The sequence below is a fragment of the Lagopus muta genome, chromosome 20 (genome assembly GCF_023343835.1).
Source record: "Lagopus muta isolate bLagMut1 chromosome 20, bLagMut1 primary, whole genome shotgun sequence".
In the NCBI taxonomy this organism is placed as follows: domain Eukaryota; kingdom Metazoa; phylum Chordata; class Aves; order Galliformes; family Phasianidae; genus Lagopus; species Lagopus muta.
The window spans coordinates 2,434,665-2,459,555 of NC_064452.1; the positions used below are offsets into that span (position 1 = coordinate 2,434,665).

At 41.8% G+C, this 24,891-nt stretch overlaps 2 protein-coding genes across 10 annotated transcripts in view; both read right to left on the minus strand.

The window, feature by feature from the left end:
- The window catches only part of BRIP1 (BRCA1 interacting helicase 1), a 104,034-nt gene extending 95,394 nt beyond the window's left edge, over nt 1-8,640 (minus strand). For 3 of the 6 annotated variants that reach the window (XR_007380716.1, XM_048966670.1, XM_048966674.1), the window contains exons 1-8: nt 8,541-8,640; nt 7,057-7,180; nt 6,506-6,617; nt 5,779-5,973; nt 5,390-5,517; nt 4,822-4,950; nt 850-1,143; nt 21-242 (exon numbers count right to left, since the gene is read on the minus strand). Coding sequence is in view for 5 of the 6 variants with exons in the window: in XM_048966670.1 (XP_048822627.1) it covers nt 21-242; nt 850-1,143; nt 4,822-4,950; nt 5,390-5,517; nt 5,779-5,973; nt 6,506-6,617; nt 7,057-7,149 (1,173 nt within the window). In the remaining variant the exon portion in view is untranslated. The other 3 variants (XM_048966671.1, XM_048966672.1, XM_048966673.1) reach the window with 3 other exon arrangements.
- Nucleotides 8,641-8,876: 236 nt separating this feature from the next.
- INTS2 (integrator complex subunit 2) lies at nt 8,877-24,493 on the minus strand. Of its 4 annotated transcripts, none has more exons than XM_048966675.1 (24): nt 24,154-24,493; nt 23,651-23,789; nt 22,915-23,017; nt 22,551-22,664; nt 21,795-21,925; nt 21,517-21,690; nt 20,783-21,009; nt 20,020-20,145; nt 19,836-19,907; nt 19,632-19,746; nt 19,164-19,232; nt 18,668-18,802; nt 18,315-18,491; nt 17,532-17,640; nt 17,344-17,448; nt 16,753-16,917; nt 16,338-16,539; nt 15,702-15,827; nt 14,037-14,226; nt 13,107-13,352; nt 12,102-12,209; nt 10,868-10,973; nt 10,515-10,691; nt 8,877-10,409 (listed from the first exon to the last, which is right to left on the minus strand). In XM_048966675.1, the coding sequence occupies exons 1-24, from the start codon at nt 24,444-24,446 to the stop codon at nt 10,240-10,242; spliced, it is 3,579 nt and encodes a 1,192-aa protein (XP_048822632.1). In that variant the 5' UTR covers nt 24,447-24,493; the 3' UTR covers nt 8,877-10,239. The 4 variants fall into 4 exon arrangements, 3 of the variants coding, with proteins under 3 accessions (XP_048822632.1, XP_048822634.1, XP_048822635.1); XM_048966677.1 differs by lacking the exon at nt 8,877-10,409 and adding an exon at nt 11,637-11,698 and having other exon boundaries at nt 10,578-10,691; XR_007380717.1 differs by lacking the exons at nt 8,877-10,409; nt 10,515-10,691 and adding an exon at nt 11,637-11,888 and having other exon boundaries at nt 10,933-10,973.
- Between the last annotated feature and the right edge of the window lie 398 nt (nt 24,494-24,891).

A 24,891-nucleotide genomic window follows, 5' to 3' on the forward strand; every position in this document is an offset into this window, starting at 1 on the left:
ACTCTTACAAATATACTTACACTCTCCCTTATCTGTGGATCTAGGAGGTAGTTATAAGGACAAAATACAATATCTGCCCCCACCATGAGTTCTCTGGCTGCAAAGTATGGACAGGCACGAAGTTTCTTTCCCAGGCTCACTAGATCCTCAATGTCCCAAGACTGGTATGTGTTATGTGCAGAGTGCAGGGCATAGTGTTCAGTGAGTTTATGAACACCATGATAGTAAAGACAGGACTTGCCCTAAAAGCGAATGAGCACAGAACATTTCAGGTTACAAAAACAACAAAAAACAAGCAAGCTTAAAAGCCTCATAGTTGTTACATACATCTGACTTTATTTCCTAAAAACATTTCTACCAGTTGCTATTCTTTAGTAGGGGCAATAATGAAAAGCACATCTTGAAGAGATTAACGTGGCCAGATCTGCAGTTCATTCAATAAACAAAGGGCACTTTGCATTTATGTATACAAGAAACTAAATGCTTGCAAAAATAAAGATAGCTACTTCATTCCACACGTTGTAGACAACATTTTCAAAGCCACATACAGGCCACAAAAATACAGTGCAGAGGTACCAGTCCTTGATGTGTAACTTCATAATTTAAAGGAAAATATTTTTAATAGGACTGTAGAAATTATAACTGTGCTCACAAATAGGATGAGCAATAGAGGTTATTTCTAGTGTACATTTTTCAACATAGAAAACGTTGATAGATGGTGTCTGTCAACTAAAATGTAATTTTACCTTAGTTACCAGAAGAATTTAACCAACACAGCATGAAGAAATAAAAACAAAACTCAACTACCTTTCACTCTACGTTTATAATCATATGCCCAAAATTACTCACATGCTTTCCTTCTAGTAATTCTACACACAGTTCATTCCTGTTGCTACTACTACTGGACACCACTGGGTGAATACAGCTGTAATCCCGGCTGGAGAGAATCGTCATAGAGACACCGGAATACGCTGTCCTCTTCAACTCCCTGCTAATCTGGGAAATCTGTTTGTGAGTTCGCGTTCCAAAAAATATTTTGGGAATGAACGTTTGATCTCCATTTGCTTTCTTCTTTGTGTTACCAGCATCTTTACGAGTTTCTTTTCCAGAGGAACAGGAACACTCCGTGCAAGGGATGGAAAGCTGTAACCCAAACCGAAAAAAGATTAGCAAAATCCCACTGCAAGATGAACAAGCCAAATATTTTTACGGTCTATTTAGAAACTGCCCTGTGGGACAGTTCAAGATATCCTGTTAAATCATCACACCGGCCTATCAGTGTTAAGAAATGTTAAAGAACATCACATCCTCTCATGCCTCAAAATCTTAGAATACTTTCTCCTATCACCATATTCAACTTCATCAGAACCCAATCTCAGAGAAAACAGCTGTCCCCACGGAGTGCACACAGGTAAGACACACAAAGAACGTAAAGGAACTTCTGACATTTAAACTTGGGCAGAAGGATACTGTTTCAAAACAAGAAGCATCCAGAAACTTAAAGGGAGAAAACTTTGGGATGTGACACCTAAATGGAACTACTGAGAGCACTTTTCCTTAAAGCACGCAAAAGGAATCCAGACAGTTTAATGAAATCCGCAGAAAAAATACCAGACTACCTCACACAGACTCAATTAGGAACAAATTTGATGTGCTACTACGTGAAAGGCCTTCTAGTAACTATGAAAAAAGACAAAATGAATAATTCTAAGCAGAACCCATAAAATATTTGTTAAAAGCATTTTCTTTCTTCTTGAGAAGCACCGCCTTTCTAACGTCTGTCATAACACAGGATAGTGGAACAACTGTCTCCAAACTGTAACAATTAGCACAAAAAGAAGCACGGAAAACAAGAAACTCATGAGTAACAGTGCCTACGTATGCATCTCTCATAAAAATAATGAATTCCTCCAGTGTACCAGGATTTGTATTTGGTTTTCAGCTTGATAGTGCAAGTACCAACACATAGCTGCCAATATTCCTCCCTCCCTTATTAATTGCAATCAGTAAGATTATCCATTATAAACAAATGCTAGCCATGCTGTGTGTTACACCACAACTGCGGATCAAGCTGCCTTTTAGCCTCCACTCCGAGGCAAAGCAAGTTCACATTACCCTCAGCCCCACTCAGCCTTGTCCACCATTAAATATTACAATACATGATAGGATGCATGTAAATGTAACCCTTCTGGGGCTGTCACTCACTGGGATAAAAGGTTCACTGATGTGCCAAATAAACAGGCCCTCAAAGCAGATACAGTTACACCCGTGCTGGAATTGTTACATTCCCCTCTCAGGTTGCCAGTAACAGCAGATTTCGTTACCCTGTGCTGCCACATTAAATAGCCAGTTCCAAATATCCTGCCTTCAATATTGAATAATTACTTATTCACCGAAAGGATAAAAAGAAGAGTCATGAATGGGGCTCTTGTCAACAGCGAGGCAGGAAACAGCTGACATGTGGTGTATGTTACATACGTGGCAACGCTCAACTCTGTTTGTACTCAACACACAGAGCTGCAAATTGCACCTTGATATTTCTACTTTGCTCTTTGAAACAGCGAACAGCACGTCAACATTCTGACAATTAATGCATAAGAAGCAGTTTGCCTACTCCACGAATGCGTTTGGCTTTTCAACTCAATTCAAATTGATTTGCAGAATTCAAAGATAATAGTTATCACTGATACTTGGTGGAGCTTAGCATGGGCATATTTCACTTATGAAATAAAAGTAATAGAAAAATATTACAACCAGTCGAGCAGCCATTTTGAAAAAGTTGTTGTAACAATGGGAAAATGCAGCTCAGAAATATATAGAAATATATATACACACAAAGGGAAATGATGTGGGAGTGTATAAATAATTAAGAAAGTAAAAAACTATTTCACTGGGGCCACTGGCTTTAAGACCAAACCTGTCTTCAGCTGTATGAATCCGGGATAAATTTTTAGAGAGGAAAAACATATAGCCTTCTGCAGTACTTCATCAGTGACATCCAGCGGCAGATGTTAGAGATCAGATACCAGCTATATGGACCTGGGGCAATCCAGCTTGCTCTCCTTCTGTCAGCAGGCAGATAAACTGCCTATCGCATCAGTATTTATACAGCAAAAACGCCCAAGTCAGATTAATGAAAGAACAATCAAGTCTGCCGACCTGTCCTACGTGTAAAAAGGAGCAAAACAAACACTGAGGCTGTGATCTGTGAAACGCAGAGATAAGAGTTCTTCATATCTGCATCTACATTTCCCAGTTACAAAGCCATCTAGATGATAAAACAGTGAACGCTGCTTGTGTGAAGTATCACACAAGCACAATCTAGGAAGATATCAGCAGCGACATTACAGAGCTTTTCAACTCCTCCTTTATGGGCCTCGGAAAGCACAGCACCCTGCGGCTGCTGCGGCCCCTTGATTAAGGCACACAAAGCAGCTGTTTATCCTCTGCACTAACCAGCAGGTGAACCCAGTTCAATATTTATCACAGGCTTTCACAGATCACTGCTAACCAAGCAAACGTTTTAATTAAGCTGGAACCTGCTTCAAAGAGCTCATTCAAAACGTCAATCAGCAGGTAAAGGATCAGATACGGTGTCAGGTGAGAGCGTGTAACACAAATCCACAACTTTCTTCATCCCATTGCGGTAAATTAGCCTATTCTGGAGTCCAGACCCTGATTGTAACAGGCTGCCAGTCTCCTGGAATGTGTAACAGAAGTCACTCAAACTCCATTGTGAAGGTTGTAAGCAATATGTTCGACTGCAATAGGCTAGCACATTAAGACAGATTCTTTTCACAGCTGTTTCTTGATACCCCAAGTGTTTGTTACCCTACTCTCCATTTACTGTTTACTTTTCTTTTTTTTTCAAACCGAGTATAAATGGGGATTCCTCAACCCAGCTGCCCCAGTTTCTCAGACCATGTGCTTTCATGGGAGAAATAAAGAGAGCAGCTTAAGAGTACGATTTCTCAGCCGAAGCTCCTGGAGGGCTGCCCCCCTCAGCTGGGCACGCAGCAGTGGGCACCTGGCCGTGGGTCCTGCAGGTGCACAGCAGCCCACCCTGCCTCTGCTCGGAGCAGAAGCAGAAACCTGACAAAGAGACAAGGAGCTGGTTTTGCCAAGTTCCTTTGCCATTCAGCAAGTACCAGGCAACAGCGTTCAGGCGATGCGCACGCCTGGAATTAACAGGAACGACCTGCATAAAAACAAGGGACTTCACTGTCTGTGAACTGATGCACTGTTATGAAAAATGGCCTTATCTTGAAAATAATAAGATACTGATTCACAGTTGATTTTTTAGTAGAGATCAAGCGACTGTTTTCAATTTTCTTCGCTACCTAAAATTCCTTGAACTTGAAAAAAAAGGAAAAAAAAAAATAGAAGGAAGTTTTGCACTACAGTACCAAAAGCAAATCTGGCAATCAAATAAGAGAAGCCTTTTTATTTGAAAATCAACAGCACACTCTGCTGGCCTTTGTATTTCAGAGTGCCAAATGAAGTTCAGGTGCACAAAGCACTTCACATCCTACTCAAAAATCTATGGAGCTTTCCAAAGCTCATGAAAATCACATCAAAAGACCCAGAGAATTGCTTCCACTCATGATAAGACTCAGCTCCCACTCTCTCAAAGTGATACCAAAGCTTGTGGCTCCTTTTGCCAAAGCAGAGCAACACCGGAAAGCAGCTGTTGAAGTGAAAACAAACAGCAATCAAAATAAAGGCTACTCTGAGTCATACAAAGGCCCAAGTCAAAATCATTTCAGAAAACTGCCCCTGACCTAATAATCATGGCATCAGAGCTGTTTCTACGTTACTCACCGTTTTAGGAGAAGTGTTTTTCACACTTTTTTCAGAATGAACAACCAGCTCTCCATTTTTTCTCTGATTATAAACTTCTGAAGCATCAACCAGTTGCACCTCTTTTGAAAAGCAATGACGTTTTCTAACCTGTTGGGGTGAAAAAAAGGTATTGTGATGCAATCTATTGCAGAAATACTGCACTCCATGCTGCAGGCCAGCAAAAACTACATTTGCAAGGATACAGTACATAGTTCTAATAATGTATTATTTGTACTTTTAATATATATTTGTAAGAGCACCCAACTCTAAAATCTCATACTTCTTCAACTTCATATTACGTATCTCCTAATATAAATATACTTTGTGGATATTGTGCATTTAAATAGGCAAGAAATCATTTAGAACACGGTACTCTTCATAACTTAATGCAACAATGGGCTCTTGTTACAACAAGAATGAACAAAATCCGTCCACCTAAATCACAGCCATGCCAAGGATTCACCTTTCACTGAAACACCTTTTTCTCTGAAAAGCTGTTTTTGAGGGCTGCACCTGGATAGCCTCACTGCCAAAGAACTCTGCTCACCTGCTGCTCTGTTTCTAAAGGACGAATCCTCTTCCTGTCTACTTGAAAGTCATCGCTCTCGTTTCCACATACAGCTGCCCTTTTTTTGGCAGACAATTTTGAAGCTAGGGTATTGTTTTCCTTGCATTCTGTAAAAATTAAAAGGAAATAGTGACAAAAATCATGTTCCTTTGTAGAAATTCATAAAGCAAGGGCAACATTTTAAATATATCATTTATTACAAACATAGGGGGATTTCTACATAACAACATCCACGCAGGGCAGAATCACACAGCACTCTGCTATTACAATGATAAAAAAGTCCCTGACTTGAAAGCATGAGATGTGACACCAATGGCAATGCCTTTTAGTGCTAGAACTGATTTCCATCTTCTTCTCTTCAAAATTACCTGTGTCTGTTTGTTGGCCTCCAGTTTTTACAGAGCCTCCTGTTTCATGATTACTGGAACACGCAGCACCATGACTCGCTCCTGCAGCCTCCTCGCTGCTCTTGGATAGGGAATGACAAACACAGCAACACGGTGGGGAGGCTGCTGGCTCCTTTCTGTCCTCCTTTTCACATGATGATTTCAGCAGTGATTTCTCTAAGGAAGATAAAGGACGCAGCTGTTTGTCTTCCAGAAAACTTTTTCAGGCTTGTAGACGAGAACTAGACTTTAACAGCAGTTAAGATGAAAGGCTTCATGTAAGTATCAGTTATAAAACTCCCTACATGCTACACAGCCTGAACAAGCTGTCATCACTCATTCAAGATCTGCTGAGCAAAGAAACTGTAACAACTCACACAACTAAAAAAACCAAACCCCTCTTCTGCAATTCAATCCGCGTCACTGCAAACCACAAGTATTTTCCTTTTAAGTCCAGAAGCCATATCATTCCCATACGATAACAGACAGCTAAATCCACTTGAACGTGAAAGTTATTTTGCTCAGTGCTACTGGCAATTAGGCCATTACTCCTGTGTTTGCCTAATACCACACTGCCAAGGAGGAAACACGTATAACCACAGATGGAGCCCTACCAATATCAAGTATTTAAGGACTGAAAAGCAACAAGAGCAATTCATTCCAATACATTTTGGTAATTAAAAGCTATGCAGACAGATGTTACACTTACCATACAGAGCCTGCTGCCATGATAATGCAGAACAAAGTAATGCCAAGCTTTTGCCACTTCCTGTGGGGCTCTCCAACAAGCAGTGCTGCCTGTTATTTAAGCCCTTAACGATCTTGAAGGAGAACAACAAGAACAAAACTAGAATTACTAAGGAAAAGAAAATTCTCAGGAAGGTGAGCACTTACTGAAACACTAACATTTTGTTTCAAAGGTGTCTTGTATTAAATTATTCTCTCCTTATATATTTGCAGAATTATATAAAATCTAGATTAGAATACACATGTATTACAAGCATTTACAGCATTACAGAACTTTCTTCTTAGCATGAATGTTGACAAACCCAAAAATGCATTTCAACATTCCCTACCTGGGGCCATTATTATTGCACAGCACAAAAAACAGTAAGGTCCATCATGAGTGAAACTCTCAAGATGCTGGAGAATTAAATATGTTATTGGTGAATAAAAAATGAAATTATTTTTCTACAGGCTGATGGGTACTGAAAGCTGGAAGCTGTTTGCTCAGTGGATGGTTGTACAAATGCTACTTACAGCATTCATCATAGCAAGCTGTGAAGGGTAAGCCTTGCAAGGGAACAAAATCTTCACTCCCCCAATAGTATATTGTGACACGTCAGAAGACATTGCTGCTTTCTCCTGTTTATTTCAGGTTTAACTGCAGTAAAAAACAGAATCAAGTCAATGTTACCAACAAGGAAAGCTCAAAACAACAAATGCCACCAAACCAAGCAGGAAGAGAGCTGAAAGCTCTGGACATTGGCACGCAGGAATTTGTATTTTGTGTCTTCTGTTCTGGCTTACTTGTTACAATGAACAAGTTACTGCCATCTGATGAGTAATTCCAGCAATACAAATAAAACAAAAGATATGGGCACAAAAAGAAAGAAAAACACTATGAATGAAATGCACGCATCATTTGAGTCCATTTCTCAAACTGAGTATTTTTGAGATAACAACCCAGATCCCATGGGAAGGAAGGCAGAGGTATTTTAGGGGATTGAAATAACTACTAAAAAGAAAATGAAATAATTCTTTAAAAAAATAAAAATAAAAATCAGCTTTCCAGTCCTTCAGGCTGTTAGCTTGAACTTCAAGACGCTGTAATCTACAGTGACACAACTGGCCAAGCTTGCAGTGCTTGTTTCATAGCTACAAAAAGGTGAAACTGGGCACTGATGTTAAAAAGGAGATGCTTTAAACCAATACCACCTTTATATTAACAGTTAATCGAGGGTAAATGGGCTGCCATTAACTTTGCTGTTCTACTCGTGTTACCTTGCATTTCCCTCACTCTGAATGATAAAGGAAAGCCTGCTTCATATCATGCTAAAATGCTGAGAGTTTAAGATACTGGAAAATACATATATGGAAGGAAGAAACAAAAAAAAAACCTTATTCTTAAAAGACATAAATCTATCTTTTTTAGCATGTACAAACCAAGAGAGCAGCCTGATATATAAAACGCATCCCCAACTGACTTTTCAGGAGGAAACAGACATCAGAAAACCAGCAGCACAGGGCACGCCTCCTCACCGTCAGCTCCCAGCAGCACAGAGAAGCCCCGCCAGCAGAGGATCGCTGACGGGTTTCTGCGGTCACAGCCCCTCCTCCCAAAACGCAACCGCGACAGTCGAGGGGCTTTTCTCTTAAGACACTCGGGGGTCTCCCCAACGAACAGCTCGGAACTGAGTTTATGCGATCTCTGCCAACGAACAGGGGTGGGAAGGACTCCCTGAAGGACCGAACGGGGCAGAAGGCGGCAGCAGCCGGGAGCTGCGGGTGGGACCGGGCGATTCTACTGCTGAGGGCGGGGGAAGAGAGCGTCGAGGGAGCGACTGCAGTCATCCTCCCGAGCGCGTCATCCCCGCTCACGCTGCGCACCTGGGCGTTCCTTTCATCTTCTCTAAGAGGCCCCCAGAAAGCCACCCCGCGGCCTCCTCCGAGCCCGCTCCCCTCAGGGCCGCGCTGCGCTCCGCCCCGCAGAAAGCGACGAGCGGCTCCGCGCGGCCGCTCACCTGAGGCGACAGCTCTGTCAGCGTCCGACCTTCCCGCCTCCCGCGCGGCCTCGGCACCGCCCGCCAATCAGCTGACAGGAAAAGGCGCGGAGCCACCAATCAGCAAACCGCATACTAAACAGCGCCCGCTCCACCGTTAGAACCAATCGTGGAGGACCTTGCTGGTTTCCGCGTTGTGCTCGTTGCTACGCAACCGGGCAACGCGGCTCCCTAGGCCGTGCCCCTGCTGATACCAAAAATTCACTCCAAATTAAAAGTTTGTGCAGCTCTGAACCGTTCCGCACATCCACTTTTTTTTTCCTAAAAATTATTTATTTAAATATCAATACTGCATAGAAAATCGAACATACGAAAAAAATATATATTTACATACATTACACCGAGATGACAAAAAATATAGCCGGGTGTCACCACATGGTTACGCTCAAACAATCCTGGAATGGTGGTGGGAACTCAGCATTAGCCTCCCAGTTAACATCCAGCAGAGGTCAAAGACAGCTATGCAGGACTTCCTCCAGCCACACTAAAAATTAGACCGTTATTTCTGAAATATAAGCTGATTTTAATGGAAGAAAATATTGTACTTAATGAGGGATGCTGAATGCTGTCACTTCAAATCCAGTAAAGATAGGCTGCCAAGCTTAGCAAGGCAAGTACAACATCCAGTTCTGGCACAACAGCCCAACAATTTTATCTCTCTGCTGCCTCACACCAGAGCTTGCGCAACCTTCAAGAAAATTGCACCATAAGCCTCTTCTGCAATGCTACAATACATCCATCAAGGCCAAATCCTGCAGCTGTAAATGAAAGAACATGTAGACACATGGATTTAGCCTTCTTGTTCTCTGAGCTGGAACTGCTGTGGTCTGGCTGAAATTCATCACCCTTCTCACTCCTGTGACTTCTGTCACAGTCATCTCCAATACTAATTTCTTATTTAATCTTATCCTGATGACAAGTTATCTCTATGCTTAATCTAACAACATTCTCATCTCTCTTAAACTGAGGTTTAAAAATACTGAACAATCTGTGCTACAGTTCAGTTTGTTCCTACACCAGGAGGTTTTTGCTTGGGTTTTCATTTTTTTAGTTTGTCTCTTTAGTTTAGTTTGAAACCGGATTCAAACTTTTCATGAAGGCTGGCTGATGTTTAAATCTGTTTTGAACTTACAGATCTCGAACTGTCAACAGTTTACAGGCCAGTTCAGCTCAGTTCTGTGACTAATTCACACTGTGACCAATGATTCAAAAGGCAAATAAAAAAGTTAAAGCTTTTTCTTAGTAATCAATGTGATGGTGCAAGTTATTTACATAACTCTTCAAGTGTTCCTTGGAATATTTTATTCCATCTTGCTCTGCAAGGCTCTGAAACAGTCGTTCATTTGAGTTCTAGTAAAGCTCTCCAATCTCAAATTTTTCTTACCCATCATTTTGCATTTTGCTCAACAAATGAAGTCCTCACTTCACAGTGTTACAAAACCCATTATGGGTGTGTTGCTGTATCAAATCAGATATAAAGCAAACCCAAAAATTCATGCCTACATTCAAACAATCTACCAAGCAAAATAAGTCCCTTTGAAGTATTCTTTTCCTTCAACAAGGTTCAGCCGTAACTGAATCCAATGAATTAAAAACACAGATTTGTGCTTCAATCCACTTTGGCAGCTCTCTCCAAATCCAGATACCATTTGCATTCTCCCTAAACTCCACTTACACTCATGTTAATAATTTCAATTATAGTACTCTCAACACACTGGCACAACTGAACATCAGGGTCCACACTTGTAATGTCCCTTGAACAACTTTTGTAAGGCGAATCTTTACAAAGTCCCAACACTTCATTTGGTCTCTCCTTTAGCTGCTGAAGACCTAAAAAAAAATTAAGTTAGAAAAACAAAGTGCAAATAAATAAATAGTTACATTATATCTGTAACACCATTAAATTACTTGTGAAATACAAGCTGCCTTACTTACGTGTAATTATTGGGTCAAAGTCTCTTGTCTGTGTAGCAACATCAGAGGCACAAACTTGCCCTATCTGTATCAGCAGAGACATAATATCCTCATATAAAGGAGGGAAGGCTTGACAGAACGACACCAAACAAGGCAGGGTTGGCATGAAAAAGGCATAGCGCTTCGACTGGGTTAAAACTATGGGGAAAAAGGAAATAGTTAAGTAGAAAGGAACTATTACCAAACTCTAGTCAGGAATTGTTTTGTTACCTTTACAGTTACCATTAACTTGTTGGCATTTTGGTACCACTGTACATGACCTAGACAAATCTAACTTGCACAGCAATGCATTCCGGCGTTGCTGGACTGCTCACCTGTGAGTAGGGTTCCCATCACATTGATAGCCAAACGAGCCACACTGAGAGATTTTGGTAGAGCATATTGAATGCACAAAAACGAAAGTAACTGGATGGCAAATATCTGGGAAGTAGGTAAAAGGCAAGAAAGAAATAAACAGTGAGTTATACATTGCTTTGCAATTACGATCCTCTCCACATAACTTAGGAGTTAGTAAATATTCTCCATTTCACAACAAGGAAGAGAAGCCTTAAAAATAGTTATTGCAAAATTTTTCTGCTGACTTTAAAAAAAACACAACACAGATGTTTAACATTAGTCAAGCATCAGTTAGACTTCCACAATTTCCCTCACAGACATAATTTGTTCCAACACTTCAATGAGCAACAAAGGAACAAACAATTTACAATGTAATCCTTGTAAAAGCTGTTAAATATCCCATGTGTTCTAGCTTAAATTTCAGCTGAATGCCATCTCACGAGCACTATTTAAAAGGGATTAAATAAACGCAAACAAGAAATTTGTTTAACACAGAAAACAGAAGAATCTTTAGCTTCCAACTATCCAGCTACCTAGGACTAGAGAAATTTGTTATCTCCTATGTTGCAGTATACCAAATCAACATTTATCATTGCTTCAGGAACTACTAATTAACAATTTTTTGCCCTTGTTTTTCACAACCATCACAAGAAGGCCTTTCAAAAATCAAATTTCTGACTCTTCCTTTGCTAAGCTTCAATTATGTAATAATATTCCTTGGGAAAAAAAAGGACTTGGTGGTCAAACCTTTCACAAGGAAAGATAAAATTTTGATCCTCAGGCTGCTCCATCCGTTCTGCAGAGCATCTCTGCAAAAAAAAGCTTTTCAAAATCTGAACACTCGTGCAAGTTCCTCTAGCGATCAAGTATCAGCTAAAAAGCTAAGTAGGCAAAACTTCTGCCAACTGATAGATACACAATATAGAAAATGAAAGCTGTTACTTAAAGAGCTTTTATTCCCGTTCTTAGAGGTGAAGTAACACCGAAATTCAGGAGCATCTGCAAAACAAATGTACAGAGCTATGTTGGAGGAGTCCTGGATTTGGTGGCAGAGCCTTTAATTCAAGCTAAAAATGCTACAGATACTACCTTAATATACTGGGCAGGTTAGAGCAAGACTTTTTTTTAAGGGTTCTTTTTCTTTTCTCCCCCTAAGACTGTATCATGGTTAATTACTTACAGTGATTCTCTGACTAGATGATTGCACAGTACCTGTTTTTCAAGTTCAGGCTGGGCAATGAGCTCAGGTATGAAATCCAAGCAGATGTGCATTGATGGAATCCCTGCCACTGTCAGGGCCAGCAGTTCACACGGATAACCCTGCCACATTGAGAAAACAGATACACCAAAGGTGTTTTAAAAATTGCTTCACTAATGCTTTTTTCTAAACAAACATACACTTTCAACTTTCCTTCGCTCAGAAAGACAAGCAACAGGCCTGCACCTCTAAGGCAACTTGAGGGAGGCTTGGTGAATCTGATCCACAGGACTCCAACATTTAGTGTTTGCCCTAACTTGCTTATTTCACAACAGAACCATCAGGACTTTTCCAGTCACTTAATCAATGCCAGGTCGAGGCAAATTAGCTGCTTTTAACGAGACTGCCATCTGGCAACGTACAATTTAACACACACCAAAAACCAGATTTATATTAAAAAAATTGCTAAGCTTCCCAGGCTTCTTTTTTTGAAGGCCTACAGTTGCCCTGACAGGGGCATTCTTTAGCCTTCGACTCTGAGGAGATTAAGTGTGCCCTAACAAAAATGAAAGGTAAGAGGTTTAAATCTGAAACCACACGACGGCTTTTGAATAACGGATATTTGAATTTCAGATCACTGCCAGAAAAAAAAGTAAACCCCCCGCAATATGTGGAACAAGTCATTAAAAGATGTGCATGCCAGTTTTCTTTGGCCTAGAACGGACACGCTATTTCAGTATATAATAGGGCAAAGGCACAATCAAAGCTTGTGTTTAATGATGAGGAACAGACATGGCTTTGCTGCTCCCTCTCAGCTACAACAGTGAGCAAAAGCTCTGAAATTTGGAGGGAATGTGGTTACTACAAATGTGGGAGGACGGAAAGAAGAGTGTTTTTGTAATTTGTAAGGAACACAACAATAGCACCCAAAATCCTTTGAACACTTTGTTTGGCTCTTTCCTAGCCAGAAAAAAAACAAAACCACCAACATAAAAGAACTAAAATAATGCAAACCAGACCTGGAAATGAACTAGCTTTACTATGTTGGGGTCAGCTATATACATCTGATGCAGCAGACAGCAGATCAGACACTGGACCTCTCGAAGGTTACACAGCAAGCTATCTTCCTCTTCCTCTAGATCTGAACTCTTAGGACCTGTGGTATTCTGAACACTCTTTAGCAAACTGTAGGTACTGCTGCTCTGGGTTTTCTCCTCTTCTGTCGGTAAGCAGATCTCTAGAAGAATCTGCACAGCAGCGCTGTCCTGTGAGGAAAAGCAGCGGGAGAACATAAATAACAGAGAAACAAACAAGGCACAAAACAAAATACAAAGTAACGGCAATTGGAGAAACTAAAGGCAATTAGATTGCTGTAATTTCTGGCCAGTGAACTCTTTTTTTTATGGAAAAACAAGAAGCAAGAAACAACAGATCAGGAAATATAAATCCCAGAAAACATTAAAATGTTACCTGAACAAATGCTTAAATCCAGTACATTAACATAATTATAGATTAGAGCAGCCATTTCATGGGAGTCAAGTATTATTTCAAAATGTATCTTCGACAGACCATTAAAGCACCCAGATCAAACAGAATATGCATATGCCATGCAATTCACAGTATTCAGAGGAGACTACTCATTTAAATATAAAAACTTTTACTCACTGAAAAATCATTCTCTAAGGGACAACTTTGTATGTGACATGCTCCCAGACAAAGGTAAGGAAAGAATGCCAGTGAAACACAGTTAATCAAGAACTCCCCAGAAAGTATTTAACAATCTGAATGCAGAGACTGCTTTTTCTTTTTCACCGAAAAAGAAAGTCAACTAAAACAAAGCAAATAATCTATTAGGTCCCCTGTCTTTTTTTCTTTTATTTTCTATTTCTGTATTTCTGTTACATCATTTTCTTTCTTCATGACATTGACTGACCATTTTCCCTCTTTACCTGAGCAGCAAGCAACGCATTTTTCAATTCTTCCCTTGTAACTTCTGGGGTTTCTGGACCCATGGCATTGTTCTGGGATGGCCTAATGTCCTGCTCTGCTGTTTCTTTCAGGTGAGCATTGAGGTAAGCTTTTGAAGCAAGAAGATATCCATTCAACATGTGCAAAGTTATATCCATCAGAGGAGGGCTCCTGGTACAGGAACAGATCAAATGGAGCCTTTTCAGTAAGCAGAACAGTAAGACAGTAAAAACAAACCGAAAGAACTCAAAGATGCACTTGGCTGTACTCTGAATCATATTACAGCTACTTTCCCTATCATCACAGAATACTGAAGGTTATAAGCCCTTCTGCTGCCCTGCTGTTTATTCCTGCTTTTGTCACACACAAAACAAGGAACTACTGAAGACAGTAATGCTTGATAAACAGACAAAACTAGAACAGAACCTGCAATAGTGATTTAAGTAATCAATGCTCTGAATGATGGAGGAAAAACAAGCTCCACAAAACTGCTCCCACAATACAAAGACGACAGCTTTCAAATCACATCGTCTTACAGATCTCTCTCGGTATTGGAAATGTGAGATTTTCATCCTAGGCTGAAGGGACGTACGTGTAAATATTTCACCTATGGGTTGACCTTAAAGATGCCTCCAACAGAAAAGTCCAGCAGAGTTGTAGCTGAATGAAAATTGGATTAACAGTTCAATTGCTGAAAGGCTAGGAGGTAGAGATACACACAAACAAGAACACATCAAGATGACTGCCACTCATTTATTACTAACAGCAGGGTAGTAAAAAACAAAAAAGAGTAAAAAGGGAAAAATTAAACCACAATTGACAGAAGACATAAAAAAGTTTACAAAAAGGAAAAAAGCTGGAGGCTGAAGTACTCCTAAAAAGATTAACCATATCCTTTTTAGAACAACAAATGCAATTTTCATCAGTACTGTGAAAAACCGAAGTTATAATGTACAAATTCTGACTTAAATTTTTTGCATTATTTATTTCAGGTTCTCCTTACAAGCTGCTTTCTTGCCATCAGTTACGATAATTTCCACTACTAACATTCTCAACTAGTTTTTCTGCATCAGAGCCATAACTCAGCTTTACACATCCTCCTCTGTCACCATGACAGCTCCTGGAACACATTTCTGAGTGCTGCTAAATGAGTTACTTGAGAAATGAGGCAAATCTACCTTTGTTACAAGCACCAAACACCCTCTGGCAGAAACCATCACCCAAAAAGATGCAGTTATCGACAGGCCCATGAAGGGTGGTAGAAGACAGCTGTGAAGAGGCAGGATGCTGCAGTGACAACCCTCCCCACCATGTGGCAGCAGCCATTTTAAGCATATTGCAAGATCTAGAACAAATTCACACAGACATATCTAAAATGGATGACCTATGTGTAAACCCAGAGTTTCCAAAACAGAGCAATGTGTAAGACTATTTAACAAGGCATTCAGCAGGACAGTAAGAGATGCCCAAGCAGCACGCACGGTTCACTCCTCAGACCAACAAGTTCAGCACAAACAAAAAGGTGCCCTCAAAGCTGGAACTCACCAGCTCATGTGACAAGTTTGAAAATATGCTATGAAGTACTGAAAGTTGTTGGGTTTTTTTATCAGAGACCTCGGGGCATAAAAACTAACGGGGATGCTTACCTATGAACTCTCTGATCACACCTCAGCACGATCAAAGGATCAATCATCAGATCATTCTGAGTGTACTTCTGCTGTCGGACCATCTTCACTGAAGGCTGCAGAGCATTAACAGTCATCACCCACAACCTAAAATGAGATTATTTTTAAGATATATATATTTTTTAATACAGAGAGGGCAAAAGGCTCACATAAGCATCCAAGTACTCACCGCAGTCAGCTGTATTTTTCTGCTCCCTGACAGGCCTACAAAAACCCACACTGCATTTGCAGATGTTGAAGCTAACCATGATACAGTTAACTTACATTCACACCAGAAACACAGCACTCTGTTTTCACTGCAGTCGTGTATCCACTTCCTCAAAAAAGGCCCCTTCTTACTAGAGTCAGGTCCTACTTCAGAAAACAATCTTCCTATACTATAAGCAAACGAGAGACTTCCTTTCTCCTGAAAACAGGAACTATCTTCCTCTTCAATATAAACAGTTAAACATTTTAACAAAGCAAAAAGGAATGCAACTCCAACACATCATATTCAGTCATGATCTACACTTCCTCAGACAAAGGAATTAAGTTATTACTTACAGAACAAAAAGTGGCATTCCACCTCTATCTGCACTAACAGCACCTCAACCCTACCTTCTTGGCATCACGGTGTTAAGAACCATCCACAGTTTGTTGACAGTCTGAAGAATCCTCCGTGGGACTCCAGCATTTAGCAAGCAATTCATATTTGATGTCAATACTTCTGCATATGGGATCAATTCACCAGCCGAGAGAAGTGTTAAGTGTTCTAAAATCTGCATCAGCTGGGTGTGATTTCCAGGCAGCATGGAAAATGCTATAAAAGAAAGACAATGGGAGCTTGGTGAAACTGCACTTCTAACATCCTCTCTGATTTTGTGACCTGAAGACTCACACATTAACAAGGCTGCGGCAGAACGTTCTCATTACACAAATGCAGTATTACGTTCACATGAACCGAATGACTGCAATTCCAAAACCCCCCACATTCTACCAACTTGAAAAGAGCACTGCACAGTATAGCTGTTACCTTCCTGGAGCTGTTTGGGAGAATGATTCTTCGCAATGGTTGTGAGGAGCATCCTCCTCAGCAGGGCGTCAGTGCCCGTGATCTGCTCCTCGCAGATCCAGTCTTCCACAATGCACAGGTGTGGATAGTTAGTTGCAAGAAGGCGTAGCAGTGCAGAATGCAAACCTGTAAGAGTATTAGGGAAGTACACACCTTTGATTCAAACAGCTACATCACTCACTTGAACATAATTCTGCCTATTATTTTAACAAGAGACCTTAACAAACACCGCTGAACATTTCTATGAGCTTTGCACATTTACTGCCTGAAGTTCTACCTCCAACAGAAAGGGAACGTTCTATTTTGGAGACGTGAGAGGACCCTACAGTAACACTTAAGCACAGCCTGAATGAAAACTTAATCCTGAGGTCATTTCTACTTTAAAAACTAGTTCATTACTCTTTACATTTCCCTCTCATCTCACTAGTTACTTCTGACGTTTCAAAAGAAGCAGAAAGGCAAGCACACTATGAAACAGACAACAGCAGCAGAGCTGAAAACAAGCTTAGCTTTCCATCCTGATGCACATTAGGCTTTCACAGACAGCTGTACCTCCCAGTTCCTGCTGTAGCCCCTGTGCCTGCCGGATGAGGTACTTGATGGGAATCTGATCCATTAATGCTGAAGAGTAAGACTTGGGTTTTCTTTGCATGGCAGCTATAAAAGAAGAGGAAAAACAGCCACATGTAGCAGTTGCAAGACAGCATTTAATACAAAAATCTAAACCTATTCACAAATACCCAGTATCTTTGTGTTTGCCAGAAGTGCTTCTTCATATGACAGGACATAGTAGAGGACAAGCAGTTGTGTTGTGATGCTGTACCGCTGAGTAGGACGAGCGTTTTCTCCCTGTACAGAAAACCACATATAAAGGTCATATCACAACCCCAATAACAGGGAACAAAAATTTGGATTTACCTACAAATAGGAAGAAGGATAAGGCAGCAAACCTTGCATAAGACTGTCAAGCCATATGAGGTCTAAGCTGAAAGCTGTAGGGAATTTTGTTTTTTAAATTATCTTCAAACATAAAATGTACTTTTGATTTCTTGGAGCCCCAGGATCCCAGCACAAATCAATGCTTGCCACTCATTGTACACGTATACACGTGACCAATACTTCTATCAAAAAGGTGTTACAAGAACAGCTAGAATGTTTCAGTTAATTTATATTTTTGACCTAAGAAGGCCAATAATAGAAACCTTAGATAAACACTACTCCTTTTCAATCCATTTTACTGCTAGAAAGAGTTCATGACTTTTCAGTGTTTTAGTTTCTATTCTGAACAGCACAAACTGATCGCTTCCAAAGGAACAGCATGAAAGAGTGACAAACAGCAATCCTCCTAGAGCATGGGCAGCATGAACAAGATTCACTTCTGTACACATAACCATCACTGCAGGGCAAAGCAATTGACCACGCAGGGATTAAAGACAAAAATACAACTTTCACCATGTAAAACAAGCATACATTCAATGTACTGAACCACACCCACACTGACTATAAAAAAATGAAGAGTTTACCCCAGTGAGCCCTTGAAAAACATTCAGTATCTCCTGTTCTGTGACAGGCTGGTTTGTGGCTTCTGGGTTGGATTTTGATGCAGGAGTAAGAATGGAGTTAATGTAGACATCAATAAGAGGAAGCAGCTGAGGGTGGAGCGGAGTGGTGGTTTCACAGAGCTGCCGGTAAATCCAGTCCTGGAAAAAAAAACCAACCATGCCACTATGCTTCATTCCAGAGCTGAAAAGAACCACGTTTTTTGTTGGTAATGGGCTGTAATAATCACAAATAACACTGGTCATATTTTAATTTTTTTAGGCAATTCTTATTGGAAAAGCCAAACTTGAGAACAGAAATGAAATGAAGGTCATACCTTAATGGATACTTTGTGCTTGGTGAATGATCGGCTCCTTAACAGCTGGTAAATGCAGTGAATGGGCAGAAACCCAGTAATGTTGGCACTGAGGCTGCCTGTAACGGGCACACGGACTGCGTGGGCTGTGACAACCTAAGAGGAAGTTACAAATGTCATGAACAATAACACAGCTATTCACCGTGTCACAAAGCAGCTCAACGCGACGAAGCTGCAGAGCTGCACCCTGTTGGACATTGACTCAGTTTTGATTGTTTGGAAACTAATGAATGTTTTTGTGTGGTTTAACACAGTACATATGGGATGTAAAACTGCAGCACAAATACATTGAAGAACAATTTCCCACTACTACATTATTTATGTAATTGCATCAACGTGCAAAAGAAAAGGCCAAAGTTTTTCAGTCCCGGGAGGGCATGAATTCTTGTAGGTCAAACTTAAGTGACTGAAGAAAAACAAACAAAAAAAACCATAGAAAGGCTACAACTTAAAGTACCTGTTCAGTGAAAATCTCCTGTGTGAAGATTGTCTTCATTCTGCTCAGAGAGCTGGGCTTTATAACAATCTGAAACACAGAACGAAGCGCTTATGATGCTAAGTTCTAGCTTTAGCACTCCAAAGACAGATATTTCTTAGAAGTACTTAAAATAAAACCTTAGCAGCTCAGTTTGGAAATGAATTCAACCAGTCTTCTTAAAAACATCTTTTCTTGCAAATGATTTCTACAATCCACTCAATAACTTGATAGTATCTTTTATCATAATGTTCCTCTTCCAATTCTACACACTGGGCAACGTTTTCTAGATGAGCTTAGATACTCTCTTCTTCAGTATACATCTGCTGAGGTACGTCAGCAAAACTGAAGCTTTTGTATAAAAGCAAAGTAAACATAAGAGTTTAAAAACACAGAAAAATAAGCTCATTTTAACAGAGAGGTACGTGTCAGAAACAGCTTGGGGTTTACCTTCATTCCCAGCGTGGAGCAGACCAAATCAATGATAGCACTGAGCTGATTGCTGTGGAAATACATGGCTACCAAGAGAAGCATCTCTCCGAAGGAAGCAGACACACCAGAAATGCTACAGCAGCAAAGAGGAAGAGTTAATTTCCAATGGAAATAAAACCGAGATTACTGGAATCATTAAAAACAAAAGCAGCCTCCTCTCACCTTTCAAAGTAAGCCTCTTCCTTTATCATCCAGCTAAGCCACATCACCATGAGCTGCTCCTGTTCTGGTGTACTGCACAAAGAAATCACATAACAGATTATTTGCCGCAGATTACAGTTGGTTTTACTACCTGCTACTAGCAGAAAGAAAAAGTAATATAAAAATGCATTAACTGGAGAAGTACCTGACAAGAGTGGAGAAGGCCAGGAGCATACAAAAGGAGAGAGACACAAAGCGAACACCAGCGGGGGTTGCAGGCGGCCGGCTGGTCATCAGCTGCAGCAGCTGCTCAGCTTCTTCATCTGTTGGTCTGAGCAGGGAGAAAAACCACAGAGAACCACTGAGCATTTCACAGTGACTTCCACCTCATCAGAAGGTTAAACGTGAAGTTTTTGCTATTATTCAATCTGTTTATCAGGTTACTATCAATATATGAGTATTAAAATTCAACGGCACTTCTCTTGAACTGAAGAGTCATGACACAAATTCAAAGTTCATCGTGTGTGTGTTGCTACAGCTTTCTGTTCTACTCTGCTCCAAATGCTTAGGCTTCTTTTAATGAGTCTGTAGAACTGATGTTGCAGCTTTAAACAGAGCAGCGCATTTCCCACATTAATATTTTAGATTAAATAAAACATGAGTGAAGTTCATACATGGATCTTCATCATTAGAAGGAAAAACTTTTCTGGTAAGAAAAGTACCAGAAAGTAAAAAGCATACAACGTCTCTGAAGGCCTTCAGCATTAAATAATAGTCACTCTCAGCACTCATTCACATTTCCATCAGCTCAGGCAGCCCTGAGCACATGAGAAGTGCCTCCTTCAGTACTCAGTCTGATTCTACCAAGAAGGGTTTAAGGATATTACGATACAGAGACATTAGCAGTGCCCAAAGCTCTCCTCCTCCGTTTCAATGAGCAGACAGTGAGTAAAAGCACAGCTCATTACTTCAGCCCAGCAATTCCCATCAAAGCGCAGTAGAGCCGTAGCAGCGCGCTGGCTTTCACAACGTGCTCCTCCTTCAGTCCAGAATACACAGACACATTTGGCTCCGTATCAACATCTGCTTCCTCAACAATGTGTGTGCTGCGAACCGTGGGAAGGATTCCCATGAGCTCCAGGAGCAGCTGTCTCCTCATTTGCCAAAGCACAGAACTGATATTATCTCTTTTTCTCTGTGAGGGAAGTTAAAAAATGAGAACAATATAAAACTCATCAGACACTGTATAAGAGAAGAGCTTCTGCAATGATGAACTCGAGAAAAAAATAAAATGAAATGAAGGAGAGCAGGGAAAGGAGGGTTTTTTTAAATAAAAGTTCAGTACTGGGGGAACAGGCAAGACATGACTGTCTCACAATGCTTTATTTCGAAATAAACACAAACAGCTGCAAGTTGGGATTCAACTTCTTATTGTGAACACTGAGCATGAACAGTAATCACTGACACCTCACCATTCACTCGTTTCATGGCCTGTTTGCTTACGTACCTAAAAATCTCTTAGAAGCACAACTGAAGAGCTGCCTTCAGCAACTCCAATTACAGACCTGAAGATCCCTTACCAGCAAACTGCCTCGCGAAGAGAGAGGACAGATGTGCATTCAGAAAAACATGGATGGCCACGAGCGGAGGATTTACAGCAAGAACTACTTGTTAAAAGCATTTCATTCAACGACTGCCTTACCTGCTGGCCATTTCGGATGAAAGTTCCAAACCAAGTTCGAACTTTTGCATTCGTTCCAAGCAGCAAACCACTCACAAAACACACCAGGTCGCTCACTCCATCATCCGAAGATTCATTTTTGGTGTGATCCAATGTCAAAGCCACACCAAGACCCGGTAGGTGGCACTCTTCCACCTAGACGAAAGGTCCACACTAATCACCTTCTTGTTGTCAACATTCCAGTAAGGACCACAAGAAGTCTCACATCTCGTCTCACAAGAGATGTGTGTCAGACTCACCACCATGCCTCGGACCCTCAGAGCTTGGGAAGGGTTCATCTTACAGAGGTGACGGAGCGCTTCTGTTCTGCGACGGCCTCCAACGCTTTCCTCATCTTGCCGTTCCCCGTTCTTAATCAAACCCCTACAGACTGAACAACCAACAGGAGGTGAAATTTAATCTCATCTCTCCAATAGAAAGCCACAAACACACAGAGCCAAAACATTCTGCTGAGCTCACTATGATCTATTAGCTGGATTACACCAAGAAGCAGCGATCAACACTGAGTAGGAAGAACAAGGAAACGGTCTTTCCTTTCTTCTCTAAGAAATCACAGGATGTTCACAGATTTATGCATCACCCAATTACTGCTTACACTCTGCCTAATGCAAGCTGTGCATCTGACAGCACTGGAGAATGAAATTTTATTGCGTGGTAATAGATTCTGTGCAGGCATCGTCCTGCAAATGTTTCACCTCATAGTATGGCTCGATCTGAGGGGCAGGTACTGATAGCAAGGCCACACCAGGTTCATAATCCCAGTAGCAGCTGGGATTGGACTGTTGGAAGCAGCCTTAAGAAAGGTGGCCTACAAATGGGAATGCTCACACAGTGATAACTACAATTATGCTGATAAAAGGGGGGTGGATGTACTGAGAAGGAAAGATCTACCAGCATCCCAGTTCTAATATCTACAATAAATAATTTAGCCCAGAATCAACTTTATTACAAATCTCCAGAACAAGTAAGCTAGACAAGAAAGAACCTTAGCTCACCCTCATTAAAGCTATCAGGAACATTTGCCACCAGCAGGCAGAGGAACCAGGCTCCATTTTTAACGTGCAGCAGCGCTTCAGCTACATCAACTATAGGCAACAGCGATGGCAGCTCTGGACAAAAAGAGTTTTCACAGTTAGAGCATTTCACTACAAAACAAACGAAAACATGCTGAGATACATGAATGAAAAAAATGCATCAATCCGTGGTTTGTTCCTCTTTCAAAGAGGTGGAGAGCCCAGATGAACATTCAATCAGCCACAGCAGCTCAAGAAGTTATTTTTTTATTTATTTGTAAAAAGTTATGAATTCAAAAGCAAAGCAAAGCAATATTAATGAACACAGCACAACAGAGCGCCATACCTGCTTGCAGAATGCAGAGAACATCTGCTGCCTCCTCCAGATAGACAGGGCTCTCAAAGAGCTCGGAAGATTTGAGAAAAAACTCCCCGTTCGATTCCGACACCTACGAGGCATTTCTCATCAGCACACAGGATGAAGAAGTTTGTCTAATCAGACTTTCATGGCATTGAATTCAACAGATACAACATACTAAAATTACCAAAAATGTACAGTTCTAATCACAGAATAGTCAAGATGAACGTTAAGAATAATTAATATCTACTGGCAGAAGTACTCCAATAAAACCAGTATTATTGTTTCTTTCCAGAAGAAAAACAGCTCAGTGAGAGCTCCAGAAATACAGTAAGTTTGCACAGAGAAAACAAAACACAGGCAGAAAGAACAAGAGAAATGTGTTGGCCAATACCACGTTGCAGCAAGACTGAAGAATAAGACAGAAACAAAAGGCATGATTTCATTTTCAGATATGGTTTCTGCACTGAAGCCTCACAAAATCACATTATATTTGAATGAAGCACATTATGAGCCGTATTGAGTCTCTATCATATTAGAGAAGATTATCCTCATTTGTTCTGAGCAGGAAAGGTTTCCTCCAGGGCGCTGGGTTCACACAGAGTTGAACCGCAGGCCGGTGCTCAGTAAGACTGAATCTTTAAACCTTGGTGAAGCAGACCAGAACCAGAACCAGACACACACTGACACGACAGCAGCAGAAGCAGGCAGTAAGTCAGCCCACCTTGTTCATGATGGCCAGCAGCTCGCTGAGCACCAGGCGGAGCCGGCGGGGCGAATCGCTGTGCTCAAACTCCAGTGTCAGCCCGTGCTGCAGCTGTGACACCAGGATGCTCTCCCCGCTGCCTCCTCCCAGCTTGTGCCTGCCAGAAACGAAAACACAGCGATGCCATTTCATGCAAATTCCAGCCATTTCAGCAGGGATTTTTTCTATCACGCTTATAGTCGGAAAAGAGCATCGGAACTGCGCAGTATTACGAAGTCAATTCCGTATTAAATCTATTCAGGCATTAAAAGAACGCACCCGGAGAACAGAGGCAGCATTTCAAAGGCCTCCACTCCCCAGCTGCACAATGGAAGCGCTGCCCCTCGGTCTGTCCTCAGCACCACGCACTGCCAGGTCACATAAAGCCATTTTCGACAAATTGAATAAATAAAACGATCACATTAACATAAAACCGCGGGGAAAGCGGCCTCGATCAGACCGCCACAGAACCCGGGCGTTACCGGAGCTGCTGCTCTTTGCTGGCGTCCTGCTCCAGCGCGTGGAAGTCGACGGACAGCAGAGCAACGATGGAGTTGACGGCCTCCACGCCCGAGAGGAGCCGCAGGATGAGCTTCTTGTCCTGGGCCCAGCTCTGGCTCTGGTCCGCGGGAGCGCAGAGAGCCATGCGCACCAGGCAGGGCAGGAGCAGACGCAGCTCGGGGTCGCTGAGCGCGGCCAGGCGCACCACGTCCACCTTCTGCATCGCCTCGAAGGCGTACGGACTGACGAACTGCAGCCCCGAACACTCCGCCATGGCGGCCGCAGGGCCGCGGCCCCGTCCCACAGCCGCACCGCGCTCACTTCCGGCGCGCGGTGATGACGTCACGGCCGGAAGTGGGGCGGGCTGGGCGCGGGAGGTAGGCCTCGGCGCGGCCCTGCCACCTCCCGCCAAGGAGGAGATACCGCGATCCACTGTGAAATTCTTTCCTGTTATTAAATAGTATCAACCTTCTTCCCCCCCCCCCCCCCCAGTTTCCTCGATCCCAGTTCCCAGCTCGATCCCAGTTCCCAGATCCCAGCTGTAAACTCAGTGTTTACAGCATCGGGCAGCGACAGCGGCCGTTCCTCCCAGCGCCGAGCCCCCAGCTCCAAAGGAGCCCACAGCCCCTCCTGCTGTAAATTCAAAGCGCACCCCATAACCAGTAATGATTAAAAACCAACAGCCCCTGAAGGATGAAGCACAGTGCCGGGTCCTCCAG